Source organism: Sciurus carolinensis, chromosome 2 (genome assembly GCF_902686445.1).
Source record: "Sciurus carolinensis chromosome 2, mSciCar1.2, whole genome shotgun sequence".
NCBI classification, from domain to species: Eukaryota; Metazoa; Chordata; class Mammalia; order Rodentia; family Sciuridae; genus Sciurus; species Sciurus carolinensis.
The window spans coordinates 111,991,207-112,011,269 of record NC_062214.1 but is presented as its reverse complement, the minus strand read 5'-3'; the positions used below and the strand labels follow the sequence as shown (position 1 = coordinate 112,011,269).

The window sequence follows — 20,063 nt, the reverse complement described above, 5'->3', positions numbered from 1 at the left end:
GGAGAGGAAAAGGGTATCCCAAATGAAGGCCCCATCCGCCAAGCCTTTAAACAAAGGAGCTAGGAAGAGATACTGCCAGCTCTCCAAGGCCCCAGGGTCTATCAGGCTTACTTCCCTCCTGCTCCATAGCTAGTCCTATCCTAGAGCAGGAGGGATGGCTGCCATAGCTGTCACTCTCTTTGGCACAAAGAAGAGCTTTCCCTTTTCAGGAAAGGTTCAGTCATTTTTTCCTGCACTGTCTTCTGCAGTGAAGACATCCTGCACTAGTCTCCATTTTCTCCACCCACTAGGACCTTCTTCCTCTAATAGTCTTCTGGACATTACCCTGTGGAGAGAAGTCCCATGTCCTATAGCCCATCTGCCAAGCTTTCTCTCCTGCTTAAGCACATTTATAAGACTGAACCAGAGCTCTGCCCAATTTCAACATCCTCATCCCATGGTCAAACATGCCTTGGTCTATATCTGAACAGGCACTGGGGCTTGGGAACAAATTGTGAATCTTAGAATTCAAATTCTCTCTCTTGCTTTCTTTCTCTCTCTCTCTGCCTCATTCTCTCCCTCTCTTTGTTGTGTTGGGGCTTGAATACAGGGTTTCATGCATGTTAAGCATACTCTGTACCCCTGAGCTATGTCCTCAGTCCAGAAAGCAAAATTGAGGGTGGGTAACAGGGATTGAACTCAGGGGCATGTGACCACATCCCCAGCTCTATTTTGTATTTTATTTAGAGACAAGGTCTCACTGAGTTGCTTAGCACCTTGCTTTTGCTCATGCTGGCTTTGAACTCTCCATTCTCCTGCCTCAGCCACTGGAGCCACTGGGATTACAGGCATGTGCCACCACACCCGGTCTGAATCAAATTATTTCTTTTCTTTTTTAAAATTTTTTTAGTTGTCAACGAACCTTTATTTTATTTATATGTGGTGCTGAGAATCAAACCCAGTGCCTCACACATGCTAGGCAAGTGCTCTACCACTGAGGCACAACCCCAGTCCCTGAAATCAAATTCTTAACTGCAATAGTTTTCAGAAACATCTGGATTCAAGGGCTCTGTCTAAACCTGCTCTACCCCAGTCCCATCCTCTGGGAGTCATGGGCTCCAGGACTTATGCCACACTCCAAACTCATATACTTGTGACTAGGAAAGCAAGAGGAAAACTTGAGTTTGGAGTCTTCACCCTGGTGTAGGTATATCCCACATGCATAGGAATGTTTCCAAGCCTTTCAAATTTCCATTGATCAACCCCACACCAATCCTTTCCACCCGCTTCACCCCATCACATTCCTGACCAGCTTCTTCTCAGTGTACTTCAGGGATTTGACACTTACTGCCCTCTAAAGCATCTTCCTAGGAGCCTGTGCTTCCCATCCTACTCTGAAGCCAGGAAGCCCCCTCCACCTGATAGGGGTAGCACTTCCCCAATCCCTTCAAAGCCAGTAACACATCCTTAGAATCTAGAGGTAGCTTTGGCCCCCAGTCCTCAACATATTCTAGTCCAGATCTTTACCACTCAAAAGGTGTGGTCCAGAAGCCAACAGCAGAGGCCTCACCTGGGGCCTATTAAACGTGCAAGCTCTCAGGTCCTCCCCAGACCTAGAACTATTCACATGAGAGTGTGAGAAGAGTTTTTAAACAGGAAAAGATACCCCTTCTTGAATAGATGGGCTGGGAGTGGAGCCAAGAACTAGTGAAGAAGCCCAAGCTGGGACCCTCAGTTCAGGCCTCACATATAATGTCGGAGACATCCTGGGTATGATCAGTAGTCTCCTTAGAGCCTCAGAGGGACATGAGAGGCCCTCAACTCTCCAGAGAGGAATAACTATGTAGGATCAGAGAGGAAGGAAGCAGAAGGGGCTGCAGTGAGATCCAGGCATGAACTCGAGAGTAAATGGCACGCATCACATAAAAAGAGAGGAACACCTGCCTCTGCCAAGCATAGATGGGATGGTTCCCTTTGAGCTCCTACCACCATTCTGTCCCCAGCACTGTCAGGCACCTGCAGCCAAGAACAGCTCCTGCTGTTCAGCCTAGAGCTGCCGGATGACTGAGTTTCTTCCCTCCCTCTTGCTGGCAGTCACGGTCGCCCACCGGGTAGATTACTGGTAGAGGGTGCTCAGGAAATGTTCACTGAATTGAAAGGAAGCCACAGCTTGTGCAGAGCCTGGATAATTCACCAGACGTGGGCTTCAAGGGAGGGGCAGGAATAGAGATTAAATCAGAAAGACAAGTCCTAATGTCCGTACTTAGCTGGAATCCTGTTCTTCCATCTTTCAAGTCTCTGTATGTCTGAGTCTATGTCCTTGGTGTGGAGAGGTGCAGGGGAAGAGAAAAAGGAAGAGAAGGCAAGAAAGGACCCAAGCTGTGGGGCTAGGCCCTTGCCTCCATCCAGATGCATTTGTCTGACCTGAGTGTGAGAGAGGGGAGTGCCTACTAGTGAGCTTTCCCAACTGCTGTGGGCACAGGAGGTGGTCCCTTCCCCAGCATTCCACCTCAGAGAGAAGGCCTTTCCAGATACCCTCCTTTCACAGAGAAGCCCTGAGCTTCACTATTCTCTTCCCAATCCAATCCCTGCCAGCTATAAGACCTCCCTCTCTTTGGGTCTCATCCCCCTTTTCAGGAGAAGCAGAAGACTGGCAGAAGGTTCTCCTGGTTTAGCCATCCTAGGGGTCTGGAGCTTGGGTCACCTGGGTGAAAGGCAGGGGCATGGAAAGGGTGTGAACCTGAGTTGGCCATGGCAGCTTTGAGGATACCTGGACCTGAGGAGACAAAAGCCTGCAGCTGGAGAGAACAGCCAGGCCCTAAGGGATCATGGGGAATAGGAGAGTCAGGCACTGGGTGCTATTAAGCTTTACTCTATTGCCAAGGTAGGAAAGGCTGTGGCTTGGGCAGCAGTAGGCCCAGGTCAGTGGTACCAGCCTTGGACACCAGGCACCAGCTTGGGAATACACCAGGGGTTGTGCCTGCACGCGAAAACTCGTGTGCACAGAGATGTCCACATGAGGTGCAGGGAAGGAGGCAACTCCTTGCCTTCACAAGGTGGCTCTGCCACAGAGTTTGCCACACTGCTGAGTCAGACTGGCACAAGCTCACTGGCAATTAGATGCCCATGATGCAGAAGACTCTCAACTGAGTTCTTCCCTTCTTTTCTCCCCAACCTGGCTCCCCATCTCTCATAAACTTTGCTCAGCATCTTCCTGAAGGGCCAGGACCTCCTGTCCTGCTCCTCACACCTGAACCTCTCCCCCTTTGGCTGGTTCCCCTAGGAGGCCTGTTCCTTGGTACCAGTCTCTGCTGGGCACCAGTCTTGCTAGGCTTGTCCTCTCTGGGCTCTAAAACCCCTGCTCCTTTCTGTGACTCAGAGCAAGTCTGGACTTCTAGCCCAGACTGGTGGTCATTCCACCCCAGGGGCTGCTGCTCAGAACCATCCGGCCAGGACACAGAGCTCTCCTGGGCTCCAGGCCCTGGACTGAGCACACAAGTGCTCTCTCCAGGCCTAGGACTGCTGGCTCCTCCTAGAGAGAGGTCAAGGGGAGCCAAGTCAGATTCTTCCGGAGAGCAAGGGACTGAACTGGCTGTCGAGACTCCTGACTCCCCTTGTGGCCCCTCTGGGGATGGCAGGGTTGGACTAGTTGCAAGAGTTCTCTCTAGTCTGCCTGGCTCTGTCTCGCTCTGCTTCTGTTCATGTTCCTCCTCTGCACTTGACGTCTTTCTGGGGCTCTGGCCTCCCTGAAACAAGAGAATAGCCTGGCTGGCTGGCAAACTCAGGGATCATGTCCCCAGCCTGCCCCATCCAATCTCCCAGTACCCACCTCATGACTCTGCAGCTCCTCTTTATCTTCCTTCATGTCCCACCTGTAGGAATCGAACATGTGTTTGACCCTGTGCCTACCCTCACCCCACTTCATGTCACCCCTCCACAGCCAGTGCCCATGTCCCCCAGGAAGAAGCTAAAGCCCAATGTTCTCAGAGGAGAATCAGAGCCAGAATAAGATTCTAGAATGCTTCCCTCCCAGTTTGACTTTGTTCCCCAATTCCAACCATTTCCTCTGAATGCAACCCACCTTGACCCCATCCTGGGTCCCCAGCTGCTGTTTATGGCCAAACCTGCTGCACCTTGAGTTGCACACCTTGAGTTCCTGTGGGGACTCCAGGCATGTCCCTGCCTGCACTGCCTGAGAAAGGCACTCCTCACTTCCCAGGGGAAGGGAGCTGCTGTAATTACTGTGGCCTCCCTGGGCACCAGGCTCTGTTGCTGCTGCCTCTGCTGATGGTCTCTCCTGGTATCTCATTAACCTGCAGCAACAGCAGCCAGCAAGGAGGCAGGGACCCAGGGGACAGAGCAGGCACCTGGATCCAGCCCTGTTCAAGTACTCAGGACAACTAGATGCCTGCTTTGATTTTGTCCCCTGCCACCTGTTACCTTCGGGCTCTGCCAGTCAGCCTTTCTGTTCCTCGGGCTTTGCTGCCCGTGGCTATCGCCCCTGAGGGTCTGCCAGGTTGTCCACCCCAACCTGCAGGAGAGAGTCCACAAATCAAGGAGAGAAGGCTGAGGCAGCCAGCATCTTACCAGCTGATGGGATCCTGCTCCTTCTTCCCCAACTCACCTTTTCCATCAGGGGGCAATGATGGGGGCTGTATCTTCCAGTGGGTCCTGGGTCCTAAAGAGAGACAAAGGAAATAGGAAAAGGGTGGGGTGACTAATGATCCAAAGCAGAAACACTGGTTCTTCCAGTACCAGGAATTCACCAGTCCTGATCCAGTTGTGGGTTTTCTGCTTCCTCAGAAAAGCCCCACCCTGGCCTTCTGTGCTAGTTTTGCCACATCCTGGCTAGATGACCTGACCACCCAGCCGGGGCCCCAGCTCCCTCGTATGTAGAATGAGGGTGCCAGAAACCCACAGGCTATTTCTGCAACAGGCCAGGGGAGGGCCAGTAGGACTTTCACCCAATATGGACTGAGACCTTGAAAGACCCCAGTGGAGGCAAGCTTCCACTGAACCTCCTCCAGGGACATTTTTGGGGTCAGAACCAGCAAGAGCTGTGGGATCAGAGGACCATCAGTGGTGCAGGAGAAGAGGAAGGGAAGGAAGATGTCTTCCCATGCTTCCTTTTAGCTCTGAAATGAAGTAGGAAACCAAGAGACAGAGAAAGGGAGGAGAGTGAGAAATGCCAAGGTACAGGGGATGAGGTGGGTGTTGGCTCACCCCTTCTGCCTCCCGCCCTGGCCGAGCCCTCTTCCCTAGGCTTGCTGCAGTCCTGTAGCCTGTGTAGACAGAGGAGGGAGTCAGGTTGCTGGTGGCTGGGTAGACTGAAGCTACTGCAGGCCCCACACTAACACAGCCTCCCCCAGCCCCAGCCCCAGAACTGAAGGTGGCAGGAGATGAAGGGCCCAAGAAAGAGGTGGGGGAACCCAGTACCCACATAAACCCTGAGCCCAGGGCCTTACCAGAAGGCCCAAGCAGGATCTCTCCCTCCAAGCAGCACCCACACGTAGCCCTACCCGAGCCCCATAAGCATGTCAGCCCAGCAAGTTGTGCAGCCCTGCCACCCACGTGGGCTTGGTCTTGTCCAGGTCCCACGGGCGGCGCCAGTCACCCTGTGCATCTCTGTGCCGGACAAGGCGCGCCAGGTCAATCTGCTCCCGCTCCTGCTTCCACTGTGCATAGTCCCAGCCCACCTCTGAGGGTTCCCCAACTGGCCTTCTGGGAGCTGGGCCTGGGACCGTGCTGGGACTCTGGGGTTCTCGAACATCCTGCAAGAAGAAGACGCTCAGCCCCAGTGGGGGGAGGAGAAGAAGATTGAAGGGTTATCCTGAGGGTCCACTAACCCCTTCTTTTCTCAAGTTTTCCATGTCCCCATCTAAAAATTAGGTCTGTTCTATTGTGCTGTTTTTGCCATGGGCATGATTTCCATCCACATGTTAACTATGTGTTTGGGGAAAGTAACTCAACTTCTCTGTATCAGTTCCTCATCTACAAAATGAAGCTAACAATAGCACCTATGCACAGGGTCCTTGGAGAGACCAGCCCAAGGTGGGAGGGACATCCAGAGGCTGTGAGCAAGTGAGGACTAGGGGCTGCTGCCACCTAGAGGTCACGGCTGGCACATGGCCAGTCTTCCACACCCTGTCTTCCCCTCCCCATCTAGCTGCCACCACCCAGGCTAGATAGGGAGGACGGCTGGATCACATCTCTGACTTCAACTGTCTCTCATTGCAAAGTCCACCCAAAGTGAAAATTGACCAGAGAAAGAATGGAGGGGCAGAAATTCTCACAGGTGCGACCTAGGTCGTGTCCTGCTGATGAGGGATCTGACTCAGCTTCTTTACCTCCCCTAAGTGGGGACTATGACATTCATGACCCTGTCCCTTTTTGAAAATGTACCTTCCGTGAAGAATCTGAGCTGGACGCTATCTGCATGGAGGGGCTCTGGCCCCGGACCCCTCCAAGTGGCTGATCTGTCCCCTGGTTCCTTGCTCTGGCAGGCTTTTCACTTACGATCCGTTTAGCCTGGGGAAGGTAAAGATGGACAGCATGGCAGGGCCAGGGAGAAAAGATTGCCCCCACTCCAACTTCTGGATGCTCCCCCACCCACGCCAGCTCACCTTGGCTTTATTTTCCATGGTCACAGCCAGCTCCACTCGTTCCCCCAAACAGAAAGTACCTGTTTGGTTCTCATCATCTTCATCCTCAAGCATCTCATGGGCCACTCCAGGTTTGAGGGGGCTCCTTGCCCAATTTCTGCTGACCACCCGCTTCTCCTGCAGAATCAGGTGTCCATGCCTTCAGATCACATGAGCAGTTCTGGGCAGGACCTGGGTGCTGGGTTCTTTGGGTATTTCCCAGGCCTGAGTTTTAGCCTGGGCCCTCCCTGGAATGCCCACAGAGAAGCTGGCTCTATGGGGAGTTCGCATGCCAACAGCATTAGGTTATCCAGGGCCCAGGGCCACCCAGGGCCCAAGATGCCACAATGGTCCGTCATCTTTGAGCTGGGAAATCCGGAGTACTGAGACAAAGCAGCTTTGTCCTTCAGACACTGTTCCTGGCTTTCATCCCCAACTTCTCTGTCCCCTACTTCCTGCAGAGATTTTAGACCTGGCTCTGAGGATTAGGAGAAGCCAGTGCTTTAAGGCAAAGATGGAGGCTACGGGGCTGGGAAACACCATAGGGATACTTCTATTAGGTGGCCTTTTAGCTGTGACCTGGACAGCATGAGGCTGGGAGTTACTGGGTACATCCAGAATGGTAAGTAGGAGAAAAAGACAGAGTCCTCCCCTGGCATGGGCTGGACCTCCCCCCTTGCCACCCTGCCCTATCTCCCAGGTGAGGCTTACACCAGGAATCTGGCTGATGGTGATGGTGAGGCCATCAGGTCGGAGGAGCCCTGGCGTGGTCACAGCCATACCCCCCTGTTCCGCCTGCCGACGGTCTTCCTGGATCTCCTGTGGGAGGGCCGGGGGTCAGCACAGGCCACGGCCCCCAGATGGACAGAGACACAGACGTTGACAGGCCTACACGAAGAGACACCAGTGGGACACCAGGGGGCAGAGACCACCACATCACAAGTCCCTGAGACCCTGACCAAGCTTCTGAAAGGGAACATGTTCACCGCAACCCTGGTCCTGGCCCTACAGACACATTCCAGCACACAGAGAGAGCCCGTCATACAGGTAGGCATCTTTTGGTCAGCCAGGGGCATCAGCCAAGTTGGTCCTCCCACCCTGTTGCAGCCCACTCACCTGGTACCTACGTAGTAAGGCCTGGTTCTTCTTGCGCAGGGCAACTATCCTGCGATCCAGCTCTGCATCCTTCTCTTCCTGTTTGCTCATCAGGGACTGGGCTCCGTGAGGCCCCTACAGAAGGCAGGGAACCCACACTCCTAACTGCTGGGCCTACCCCACCTGTTCCCCACCTTCCACATTTACCCATCCAGTCTTATTCTTATGACCTAGGAACCAGGTCCCAGACTCAAGTTCAGGTCACACAGGAGGGAAGGAATTACTCAGGAACTAGTAACTCCTAGAAGTCCCCAAGCCCCCATCCCAGTGCCTCCCAGGCTCAGGTGAGGGTCTAATACTCATGACCACAGTACCCAGCAGCAGCTGCCCCTCCCCCTGACTCTCCAGGGAGCTCACTGCCGAGCAGAGCCTGGAATAGGAGTTATAAATGGCTCTGGCAGTGGAACCTGCCGTGACTGGGAAGCTGCCAGGAGATTTGGGAGGTCGAGGGGGGAGCTGCTTGCCTTCCAATCCAAAACCACAGATAAAAAAGAGTCCTCAGCTTGGTCCTGGGCTCTCAGGCCCTGAACCCCACTCTCCGAACCTAAGCCCAGCTGGTAGGAAAGAACTGCTCCCACGGGCCCAACCCTCCAGGCCTGAGCCGCTGGCAGACAAGGCAAAAAGGGGCATCTCTGTTGCAGCCAGGGAGCGCTCTAGGGCAAACCGTGTCCCCTCATCAAGATCCTGGGTTCCTCCTTGCCTAGCTCCACGGTCTCTGTTGTAGCCCTGGCCAGCCCTCCACCCGCCTCAATTCGGCCCTCTTCCTTCCAGGCCCAACTGTCCCCAGCCACCCCTGCAATGTAGCTACCTGGCATCTCAGCCCTCCCCAGCCCTAAGAAGCCCCCGCCAAAAAGGCGAGGTGCCACTCACAGCTGAGTGCATGGCAACAGCAAGCACCAAGAGAATTCCAGAACAGCCCCGGGGGAACCAGAGCAGGAGGGAAGCTGGAGCCACCGGAGCCGGGCCTCTGCTGGCCTCTCCCTGCCGGCTTCGCTGCTCAGCACACGAGATCATGTTGTGATTACAAAAGACTCCTCTGGGCTCCCAGCCAGGAACGCTGCAGCCGCCACCCCCACCCTTCCACTCTCAGAGGGCGAGGACCAGGGCACCGGCAGCCAGCTGGTCCTGCCCAGCACCTCTCCCCGCCCTGCCCCTGTGTCCCCAGACGGACTGGCGGAGACTTCTTCCTGGTGGGTCGAGCCCACACAGGAAGCCTGGTCCCCCAGGCCCTGCCTTCACCTGAGGTCCTGTGCTCTAACGGGACCCCAGCCTGGACCTGCCTACAGATAAGACAGGCAGAAAGCATAGGCCTTTGTCCCTCACATTAGTAAAAGAGGCCTACAGGACACAGCCTAGTCCATCAGGCTCTGTGGTTGAGTCCTCCTTCAGTACCTCCCCTTTCTCTGGTCACTCAGGCCAGCGCATACTACACATACCTAAAATGCCACCACTAGTCATTGGTCCCTTTAGGTTGAACATTGTCTTCTCTGTATTTCCCAGAACAGCTACTCTTACAGGCTCAGCTGTTAGAGTTTCTAGACCTTAGGTAGGACAATTCAGGCCTTTCTCCAGGGCCCTTAGCCTTCCTTTCTATAGCTCCTCACACCCAGCCCTTCGTGGTCTTGCTCTCCAATGCTGACCATTTCAGTTTCTCTGACTCTGTAGAAGAACATGGGCCTTCTCAGGAAAGCCTCTCCCAAATCATCCTCACAGCCTAAGCCAGTGTCCCTGTCCAGGGTCCAGCCTGATGAGCAGTCCTATCCTGGGAGCACAAGGCTTGAAGTGCTGGGGAGAGGAGTGCTCTCTATCTTAGGAGTGCCTGGTGTCTCATTCAGTATCAGTAGTTACAAGGTCCTAACATCCAGGCCCTGAAGTGAGTGTCAGAAACCTCAGCATTTTCCACATTCCTGATTGGCCTCAGTTTCCCTAAACTCGCACCACAACTCGTCCCTTCTGTGTCTGGAACCGAAAGCACCATTGCCTTCCTTCTCCTCCCAGATCAGCCCAGGCAGCTGGAGGCCCAACCTCTCCTCCCCTAGAACCACACTTTCAGCCCACCCCACTTCCCCATCACACTCAGCCCTTTCCTGTTCAGGCTTTCACCAGCCCCACCCCATTCCTGCAGCCTCAGAGTTCCCATCCTGCTTGCAAATGCCACTGTGCTCTCTCCTTCTTTCCTGCCGGATGTTCCCACTGAGTCAGACTCATCTACTTTCCCAGCAACAGTGACGCACCCAGACTCCTCACTCACCCTAGTGCGTCTCTCTCTCTCTCTCTCTCTCTCTCTCTCTCTCTCTCTCTCTCTCTCACACACACACACACACACACACACACACACACACACACTTCTTCTCCCACCCTCTCTGTGTTCTGTCTCACACGGGCTGAGTTCCAACCCAGGCTCAGAAGTCTTCAGAAGCCTCAACTTCCCATTACCTGCCCTACACTGGGAGCTGGGAGGCCCCCAGAGCCTGGCCTTGGAGGGAGACCTAATGCTCACCACACTCTTTGGAATGCAGGCCCCCAGAGCAGGTTTGGAGAGAAGAGAATTGGACAGAGGAGGATGCAGAGACAGGCAAGGTCTTTATTCTCCCTGCATCCATTCCTGTCTAGAGTGGGTCAGGGGAACAGTGGGCACAGGTAGAAATCCAGTTGTCCTACTGGAAGGGTGACCTAGCTCTTCTGGAAGTGCCTGCAAGGAGACAACTCCCTAACTTAGAAGCAAAGACTTAGTAGCCCATCAGGCTGGAGACCCATGTGTCCAAGCAAACCCACAGTCAGTCAGAGACCTGCTGTTGCTGGCCACGTGCTTTCAAGTGTTACTCATACAATATGGCATGCCTCTGAGCATCCCCCACATTCTACCACTTTCTCTAGAACCTGCAGTTTTACTATCTGCTATCCCATTGGAAAGAGGTTGTCTGAGGGCAAGAATAGTGTGCCAAGTCCTCAGGATCCCTAGGGCCTGGCACAGTGCCCCCTGCATGCTGCAGTCTTCGTCAGCGCCGGCAGAGTGAATTAACCTGTGCTGTCCCATGCATTGCCGTGGCCGTGCTGTGCATAGGTTGTGACTGTCTTTCTGTCCACGCAGAATGCACGCAGCTCTGAGAGCCAGTGGGTGTCAAAGCCCACTAAGAGTGCTCGCCCTCTCTCCTGGGGAGAAGTCCACAGGAAACAGGGGGAGGCAGGAGAATGACCAATGTGATATTCCCAAAAGACCAGGTTTCTGTTCCTCTCTGCCACCACTAGGGGGAAGCAGCATTACAAAGCCTGACTGCTGAGGGAGCCGGGTGTCCTCCCCATTACTCCCCAGCATCTCTCAAGTCTCAGTCACCCCCAGCCCACCTCACAACTCCAATCAGACCAGAGAGCCCGTCCAGTTGTAGAAGTCTCATTTATTCACAAGGAAATAGGCCCAGGGCAATGTAGCCATCTGCCAGGACCGCAAGGCCTGTTTTTGTTGCAGATGAGCCTGGAAGTCAGGACTGCTGCCGCCCTGCCCAGGGCTCCTTTCCCTGAAGGCCCTGCAATGCTGTTTTGGCTTAGACCTCACTCTTTGTTCTCCCTCTCTCCATGGGACTGGGCTGGTCATCCCAGGATCTTGGCGCACAGCACGAAACTGCATCCCAGCATCTGGGGCACAGTACAGGTCTCCGGGTCACAGCTCTTTCCTGGTCAGTTCCCCACCTCCCAGACCACCTGCCAGCTCAGGCAACAGCCCCACCCCAGTGGCACAGGGCATTTGGATCTTATTCATGGTATTTAGAACACAGTCATAGAGCCAACCTGGAGACAAAATGACTGTGAACTGGCTTCTCTCTGAGAAAAGGGGAGAGAGGCCTACTGGGGGAAAAAACCTAAAAGACATGGGAGCACAGGCCTGGCAGGTGACAGGGCTACAGTGGACAGGGCTACTTGGTCCACATAGATCCAGAATGGCTATCCCTGTGAATAGCTGAACAATAAAATATCAGCATTCTAGTCCTTGCCCTTCTTAGCCTTGTCCTAGGATGAGACAGGATGACGTTGAGTTCAATCCCTTCCCTCCTTACTGACACCGTCTCTTATCTCTCTGATCCTCCTCTATAAAATGAAGTGCACATTCCTCATTGAGTTATTTGGAGACAAAATGAAATAACATGGGTGACATCTATATCTGGAACAGTCTTGACTAATGGTCTGTGTGACAAGCCAGAACTAGCCCTGTGTGGAGAGATCTCAGAGTGCATGAGGTGGGGCTGGAGGGACTGGCCCTGGGTAGGCTCCAGCTGCCAGGACAAAGTTTGGGCCCCGCCTTTCCAAGAACACACATGCCAGAGTAGGGTGGCATCTGAAGGCAGGAGGCAGATTGCACTGGGAGACACTCCATTTTGCTCTGCAGGACACACCCAGGGTTGGACTACCATGTGTTCTCCAGTCCTTGACCCAGGGGTAAGAGGTGAATCCTGGTGTGAACCCTGGTGTGAATCCCATAGGGTCTCCCTTGTTCAGGCCTCTGTTCTCAGTGCAAAGGGGGCTCATGGTGTTTTCTCAGAACACTGCACTATGACTCACCATCCCAGAGTTGCTCCCAAAGATCCGATGCTGTGCCTTTCAGGCCTTGTCAACCACATGCCATTGGGAGGTTACCTGAAGTGGATAGCTCTGAAATTCCTATGCTGGAAATATAGTTCTAGGGACAGATGTTACAGGGAAGGAGGACGTTGAGGGAGGGATGACCCTGGAGGGCATGTCTCAGGAGCCCATCATGAAATACTGATGGATACCAGAGGCCAAAGGTAGTGACATATACAGAAGGCAGATGCCCAGTTCACAGAAAGGGAAGAAATGATTGGGACAGAGAGTCAAATAGACCACCAATGCTTACACAGGTCAGAATTACACCTTGCACTCACAGCTAACATGGGCAAAGCCCTCATGCCTATGATGTCATTTGATAACTTCTAGCTCTGAAATCTAGCCAAGGCAGGTGTTATTGGAGATCAGGGTCAGCAACCTGCCCAAGAGTCTCTGTGGGTCCTTCCCCACTGTGCCTGAACCACTGACATGAAGGCCCATCCAGCAGCACTGTCTCCAGCCCAGAGCCAGCCAACCACCTTTGCCTTCATGCCATTAGAAACCTATTAACTACAGCTGTCCCTCTCCTTGGTCTATACCCAAAGGACTTAAAATCAGCATACTACAACGACGCAGCCACATCAGTGTTCATAGCTGCTCAATTCACAATAGCTAGATTGTGGAATCAACCTAGGTGCCCTTCAATTGATGAAAGAAACTGTGGTATATATACACAATGGAATATTACTCAGCCATAAAGAAGAATAAAATTATGGCATTTGCTGGTAAATGGATGAAGTTGGAAAATATCATGCTAAGTGAAATAGGCCAAGCCCAAAGAACCAAAGGCAGAATGTTTTCTCTGATAAGTGGATGACGATATATAACGAGGAGGGGTGGCAGGGGGAAGGGAAGAATGAAGGAAATTTGGAAGGTGTAGAGGAAAATGGGGTGGGAGGGGGTGGGGGACAGAAAGATAGTAGAATGAAACAGACAGTATTACCCTATGTATATGTATGATTACATGAATGGTGTGAATCTACATTGTGTACAATCATAGAAATGAAAAGTTGTACCCCATTTGTGTACAATGAATCAAAATGCAGCCTGTAAAAATTTTAAAAAATTTAAATAATAAATTAATGAATAAACAACAATAACAAAAAAAGAAACCTATTCACCAAACCAGGCAAAGGCACCTGGCCATTTAGCTTCTTCCCTGCTCTGCAAGGCAGCCGGGGAGGCAGATGGTCTCAGAGAAGATCATCACAGGGAAGATCAATATCCTGCCTTCAGGCTTTCACTGCATGTCCTCACCCTCCCAAAGACCCCCACCCACCACCTCTACTGACCAGGAGACTTTCCGTCTCTTCCTGTCCTTGTCTCTCCTCTCCCTCATCCCAACTCCTCACCCCAAGAATGGTTTCTCATACTCCACCCAGTTCCCTTCGCCATTCTGTGACTTTCTGGCAGGCAGGTGCCACCTCTCTCTGCTAGGCAATAAGTCTAAGCACATGGTGAGCACTTACTATCTGGAAGGGTCAGGGCCAAAGGGAGAGGGGACACATGCATGGATGAAGCTCTGCTGGCCCTCAAAATCCTAGGGCTGGGGAGGGGAACGAGGCCATGAAGGTACCAGGGCGCCTCTGATGTGCCCACCACTGCTCCCGCTCCTCCTCTCCTCTTGCAGGCCTCCTGCCCCCAGGCCACTCACACTGCCCTTTCTTCTCCATATGCAAGGTAGGGCTTGCCTCCTCCACCCAAGGTCTCAGTCCCTCCACCGCTCACCACCCACCCCCGCATGACCTTGCGGTGGAGCTCAAGCCCTGACTCCCGAGTTGGCAGGAACTGAAGTCTGAGGTCCTAATCATCTCCCTTCACACACACACACACACACATCTCCTTCTTATAGGCCCATGAGAACATAGGCCTCTCTTTTTAGCTTCCTGTCAGAGGCCTGGGGTGGAAAGGTCATGGTCTCAAGGTCCCTAAAGGGGAAAAGGAGGAATCCCAGAAGAGGAGGGCTTGGAGTACTGGTGAGGGTTGGGTGTGGGAAGACGTGAGAATTGCCCCCCACCCAGCATGGGCTGGACTGTGGGAGCCTAGAGGACACCACACCTTTGTAAACTTCCCCTGGGACTCTGCACCTCTCCAGCAGCCCGCCTGCTGTCCCTGCCCTGGCTCCTGACAGAAGAGCAATGAATTGTGCCAAATGGAGTAATTGTGCCCCACCTAGTCATAAACCAAAGTCCTCTGCCTGGGATTTTACCAAGGCAGGCTGGAGTTTTTCAGAAGAAAATCCCTAAAAGGGGAGATAAGCTAATGTGAAGAAGAGCCCAGGGTCTAGATTCACACAGTCCCTAGCTAGAGTTAACTTCACAATGGCTAGGTGACCTCAAGTGTCTTACCATCTCTAACTTTTTTTAAGTTGTAGATGGACAGAATGCCCTTATTTTTTATTTGTTTATTTTTTATGTGGTGCTAAGGATCAAACCCAGTGCCTCACATGTGCTAGGCAAGCGCTCTGCCACTGAGCTACAGTCCTAGCCCCTGGCTTTTTTTTTTATTATTTATTTTTATTGTAAACAAATGAGATACATGTTGTTTCTGTTTGTACATGGAGTAAAGGCATACCCTTTGTGTAATCATACATTTAAATAGGGTAATGGTGTTTGATTCATTGTTATTTTTTCCTTCCCCCCCATCCCTCCCACCCCTCTTTTCCCTCTATACAGTCCCTCCTTCCTCCATTCTGCCCCCCTCCCACCCCTCATTATGTGTCATCATCTGTTCGTCTTTCCCTGGCTTTTTAAAAATAAGTCAAAGAGGGGAACATCGTAACCCTTCCAAGAGCTGATATGAGATCATTGATATGTAGTATCAATGGATACTACAGAAGAGCTTGGCATGCAGATATTTTCCTTTCCACCATGGAGAAAAAGAATCACTCTTTGTTCCTCTCTATCTTACAAGTGTTTTTCTAATGATGGTTATGGTACTTTTGATTTATGGCTCCAATTTAAGTCACATATTGAAAGGTGCAATTCCATGTTTTGCCATATGAATGCTCCTTTAAATATTCAACAGGCAAGATAATGAATATAACTACCATCCCCAAAGTTTCTTCATGTCCTTTTCTAATGTCTCCTTTCACTACCTCCTCATCTACCCTATTCCTAGGCAATCACTTTGCTGTCACTATCAATGAGTTTACATTTTCTAGAATTTTATAGACAAATGTATGCAATATGCATTCCTCATGTCTGGCTTCTTTTGCTCAGCACAATTACTTTGATTTTCCATCACATTTTAGCCTGAATCAATAACTTGTCCTTTCTTATTATTGAACAGTATTCCATTGAATGAATGGGCTGTGATTTGTTTATTCATTCCCTTAGTGCTGAACATTTGTGAGGTTCTGAGTCTTCAGCTATTCCAAAAGATTCTATGAATATTCAGTACAACTCTTTATGAGGACCTACGTTTTCATTTCTCTGGGCATGTGTTCCTTTTGGTTTGTTTTATTTTTGTTTTCAGTAGTGGGAATCAAACCCAGGGCCTCACACATGCTAGGCGAGCATTCTACCATTGAGCTACATCCTTAGCTTTTTAAAAAAATTAATCTAGCTAGGCATAGTGGCTCATGACTGTAATCCCAGCAACTGGGAGGCTGAGGCAGGATTGCAAGTTAAAGGCCAGCCTCAGCAATTTAGTGAGGCCCTAAACAACTTAGAGCTTGTCTCAAAATAAAAAAATAAAAGAAAGCAGGGGATGTAGCACAAAGGCAAAGTGTCACTGGGTCTAACCCCCAATACCCAAAACCAGACAAACAAATAAATAAACAACAAATCTAATGTATTTTAATGCAGCTAGATCATGAAGTTTTTTACAGCAAATCTGAAAACAATGGCTTCTTTAACTTCCTGCTTCTGATCTCACATGACTTTTGTCCTCTTTGATTAAAACAGGGGGCTAGCCAAGCCCCTTTGCCTTGCTGAGGATGGAGTCTTTGATATTCCCTGTTTTGTACAACATTGTGAGATGGGAAGGGCACTTCCTTCTTCTTCCAGAAAAAAAATTAAATATGTAAACAAAGGAGAAAAATAAACACAAGTATAAAGCACAGAAAAGGAAGCCAGATATTACCCAGCAATAACTAACTCCAACCCTTCATGCATTTACCAAATATTTATTGAGCACCTGCTAATGCCAGGAGAATTGCTAATCCCTAGGAAATACAAAGCAGACTAAGAGAGCCACAGCTGTCCTTGCATTTGAGGATCACAGAGGCCAGTGGGAGCAAGACACATTAGAAGAAAGGATCCAGGGAAATAGGAGAGCTTGTAGCAGGGGCCACTGGTCTGTCTTTCAGAGCAAGGGGTTGTGGCACACAGTAGATGCCATAAGGATCCTTGGGGATCAGTTCACAAGGGGCTTGCATAGTGTAGAGAAATCAGACTGCCTGGGTTCCAAACTCCTGGGTCCCTTCCCAATTTGTCCAGATTCCATCCTGAAAGTCCCATTTTCTGTATATCTACTGTTCTCTGGCCTGAGCAACATTTGAGAACTTGGGTCCTCCACTAGGGTTACTATTTCCTCCTCTACCTGCTGGAGGGAGATGATCATCCTGTCTAGTTTGTAGAAGTCAGTGGGTTAACTACGGAGTGTGAAGCACTCATGCATGGCCTGACATTTAGTGGGAGCTCCACAAATGTTTAGAGCCAGCACTGGGTGCGAAACAGCTTTTCCAGGGTTGGGAACCCCTACCTTGGTTCTATGGCATCTCATTAACAGACCAGTCTGGTAATGGGTTGTCCCTCACTCTCCCCTTCTGTTCCCCCTTCCCCTGCCCACATACATCCTGCTTCCAGCTGCTCTTTGCCCAGAGTAGCCCATCCCTTCTCATTCACCTACCCTCTGCCCATGACCCTCCCAGTGCACCTGACCCATTCCAGCCCCTCCCTATCCTATACAAATACACCTGAGCACGGACAGAGTCTCAGACATCCTGCTCTTGCTCTGCACTCTCGGGTAAGGACCTAGTTCTGTTTGCTGGGGTGGGAGTCAGGGGTGGGGAGTGGTTCTCTGTGAGAGGACTTCATGTGCCTGTGTGTTTGTGGTCTCTCGGGGTAGATATGTTTGTGCATTGAACTAATACCTTTGCCTCTATGTCTTTGTGAGGGTGTTGTACATCTGTGTGTGCTCTCTGTCTCTCATGTGTGCAACATGTGTCTGTGTGCTGTGTGACTGTGTACATTCCATCATGTCTCCCCATCTGCCCTGTCCCACTCCTAGGCAGAGCCCTTGCACTTCCACTCTGTACTTGAGTGCCATGCCAGGAACAGGGGCTTAGCTGAGCATCAAAGGGTTGTATTAGGTCCCTTCCAGAGTTGCCAACTCAAATAGCTGGGCCTGAATTTGGGAGATATATCCCAAGGACTATCTTTTCTCCTTATTCTAACCCAGATCCTAACTGGCTGTAAGGTTTTTGCTATTCCTCCCTCTCACAAGTTCAGCTCCCTGAGTCTTTTCCAGCTTCATCACTAACTAAGCAAAAATATGAGACAGTAAGAACAATCATGGGCAATAAAAATGGGCAGTTCAACAGGGTTGGGGGGGGTAGCTCAGTAATACAGCACCTGCTTTGCATGTGTGATGCAAATGATCCCCAACACACAAAAATACCCAAAACAGTGGCTCAAAAAATGTAGGGGACTGCTGGGCCTGGTGGCGCACACCTGAAATTCTAGTGGCTTGAGAGGCTGAGACAGGAGGATTGAGAGTTCAAAGCCAGTATCAGCAAAAGCAAGGTGCTAAGCAACTCAGTAAGATCCTGTCTCTAAATAAAATACAAAAATAGGGCTGGGGACATGGCTCAGTGGTCGAGTGCCCCTGAGTTCAATTCCTGGTACCCCCACCAAAATGTAGGAGACTGTCTTACAAGGGGTCAGCACTGTTATATTAGGGGTGTGTGTGTATATGTGTGTGTGTGACAATTTGCTCAAAATATAACAAATATTCTCAACAACCATATGCATACCAGAGAGCCCTGATGCCAAGTATTTGATCCTTAAGTGTACTATATGTGCATTGGGTCCATCCGGGAGTTGTCCATTGTGACTTGCATGCCAGCCCCAAAGAAGAGGCCAGATCTCAGCAGCTCCTCTAATGACAGCATAGCTTGTTGGTGAATGACAAATTGGCTTAGACCTCGAACTTGCCATCCCCTTCCAATTCTGGTGGGAGGAAACAGTAATAAGCAGCTAGGAACCTGGAAAGCTTTCCACTCCCTTGTGCTGTAGGGTATGGATCATAGGGTCCTCTGGATCCCCCGAAGGTCCCTACCCACCAACCCCTCCTGCCCTTTATATTTCTTCCAATCTTATGCCCAGTGTTTACACAGGGACCTCTAGAGACAGAGGCACTGTGACCTGGCACATAGCAGGCACTCAACATGTATTAACATGATCAAAGGTGACCCGAGTGGAATTGAACTAATACATGATTGTGAGTCTGGGTGTGGATCTTGGGGTGCAGTGAGGTGCGGATCTAAGGAACCAGTATATCCCATATGGATTGACCCCCTCTATCCAATCAATGCCTGTATCAACACCCAGAGTGAAGTGTCCACATTCGGTGTCATGCTAGGTCAGGTGGAGCAGTCTTACACCTTTCATCCTTTAAAAGGGCTATTTGTGTGCATCTTTGAGAAGAAGGAAGGAAAGAGTTTAAGATTTAGATTACCATAACTAAAACTTTATTATCTGTCAAACCACAGGTGTTTCTTGTGTCACTCCCTGCTCTCACTCCATAAAGATGGATCCAGGTAAGCAACATGGGTGGGAGGCTATGGGGTGGAAGAAGGAAGAGAGAAAAAAGGAGAGTGGAGAAGGCAGGGCCAATCAGTCAGTCATATCTACTGCTTGCCAAAAAAAAAAAAAGTGTGTGTGTATGTGTGTGTATGTGTAGGTGGTACTAGGGTTCCAAAATGCAAACAAGCCCTTATATTCAGTAGAGCACTTCACAGTTTAAGAAAAATGTTCACACATCCTTCATCTCACCAGATCTTCAACCTCAGGAGGAAAACAGGCAAGTGCTTTTCCTATTGTACACATAAGGCCCAGGGAAGGTAAGGGTCTTGCTCAGGGTGAAACCACAGAAAGCTCAATTTGGAGCCCAGAAAACAGCTCTGAGCAGCTGTGCCACTGGCTCCCCTCAAAAGACACAAAAAAATAGTAGGTGATTCCTTCCAAAGGAGGGCTTCAGAGCACTGGGGACCATTCAGGTGGCTATGCAGAATGAGACCACTGGACCTACAGAGCAAAGTGAATTTCCTGCAGAAAAACAAGGCAGAATTGAGCGAGAGAGATTTCCAAGTGGCAGGAGGCATGAGCAAAGGTCCAGATGTAAGAACAGAAAGTTATAAGCAGGAGTCAACCAATAACTCTGAGGGGCTGAGCACAGACTGGGTGAGAGAAATGAGATGTGGGGAACTAATGTTTAGATTGGGTGGGGGCCTCGCAAAGGTGGAAGAGGAAGAATCAGGGTTTGCCACAGTGGCGCGTTTCCCTCATGCCATGATGTTTGGCCAAGGTTAGGAGGACCGATAGTTGACAGAGTGCGGACAAGAACCCACACCTAGGGGCTGGGGAGATAGCTCAGTTGGTAAAGTGCTTGCCTTGCAAGCACAGATCCCTGGGTTCGATTCCCCAGCACCGCAAAAAAAAAAAA

The 20,063-nt window shown here is 50.9% G+C and overlaps 2 protein-coding genes across 5 annotated transcripts in view; one reads left to right on the top strand and one right to left on the bottom strand.

Moving 5' to 3' along the window:
• The window catches only part of Phgr1 (proline, histidine and glycine rich 1), a 67,692-nt gene that overhangs the window by 45,329 nt on the left and 2,300 nt on the right, over window positions 1-20,063 (top strand). Inside the window, exons 1-2 of one of the 2 annotated variants that reach the window (XM_047541052.1) lie at window positions 7,191-7,242; window positions 19,111-19,158. In XM_047541052.1, coding sequence (XP_047397008.1) covers window positions 7,209-7,242; window positions 19,111-19,158 — 82 coding nt within the window. In that variant the 5' untranslated portion in view covers window positions 7,191-7,208. Of the gene's footprint in view, window positions 1-7,190; window positions 7,243-19,110; window positions 19,159-20,063 lie in introns of those variants that run through there. The other variant, XR_007107194.1, reaches the window with a different exon arrangement.
• On the bottom strand, window positions 872-8,803 carry Ccdc9b (coiled-coil domain containing 9B). Of its 3 annotated transcripts, none has more exons than XM_047541049.1 (11): window positions 8,646-8,803; window positions 7,737-7,850; window positions 7,332-7,508; window positions 6,603-6,758; window positions 6,382-6,507; window positions 5,551-5,750; window positions 5,203-5,261; window positions 4,604-4,657; window positions 4,420-4,510; window positions 3,809-3,851; window positions 872-3,725 (listed from the first exon to the last, which is right to left on the bottom strand). In XM_047541049.1, exons 3-11 carry the CDS (start codon window positions 7,398-7,400, stop codon window positions 3,183-3,185), a joined length of 1,341 nt encoding a protein of 446 aa, XP_047397005.1. In that variant the 5' UTR covers window positions 7,401-7,508; window positions 7,737-7,850; window positions 8,646-8,803; the 3' UTR covers window positions 872-3,182. The 3 variants fall into 3 exon arrangements, with proteins under 3 accessions (XP_047397005.1, XP_047397003.1, XP_047397004.1); XM_047541047.1 differs by having other exon boundaries at window positions 7,332-7,439; XM_047541048.1 differs by having other exon boundaries at window positions 5,698-5,750; window positions 7,332-7,439.

Bases quoted from the DNA above. Each gene is read 5' to 3' on its own strand.
- Ccdc9b (XM_047541047.1), bottom strand. From the start codon at position 8,789: ATGATCTCGTGTGCTGAGCAGCGAAGCCGGCAGGGAGAGGCCAGCAGA. The intron at 5,262-5,550 runs GTGGGTGGCAGG...CTGTCTACACAG, and splicing joins CTGGACAAGACCAAGCCCAC to GCTACAGGACTGCAGCAAGC. The intron at 4,658-5,202 runs GTGAGCCAACAC...GTCTCTCTTTAG, and splicing joins CAGGGCGGGAGGCAGAAGGG to GACCCAGGACCCACTGGAAG.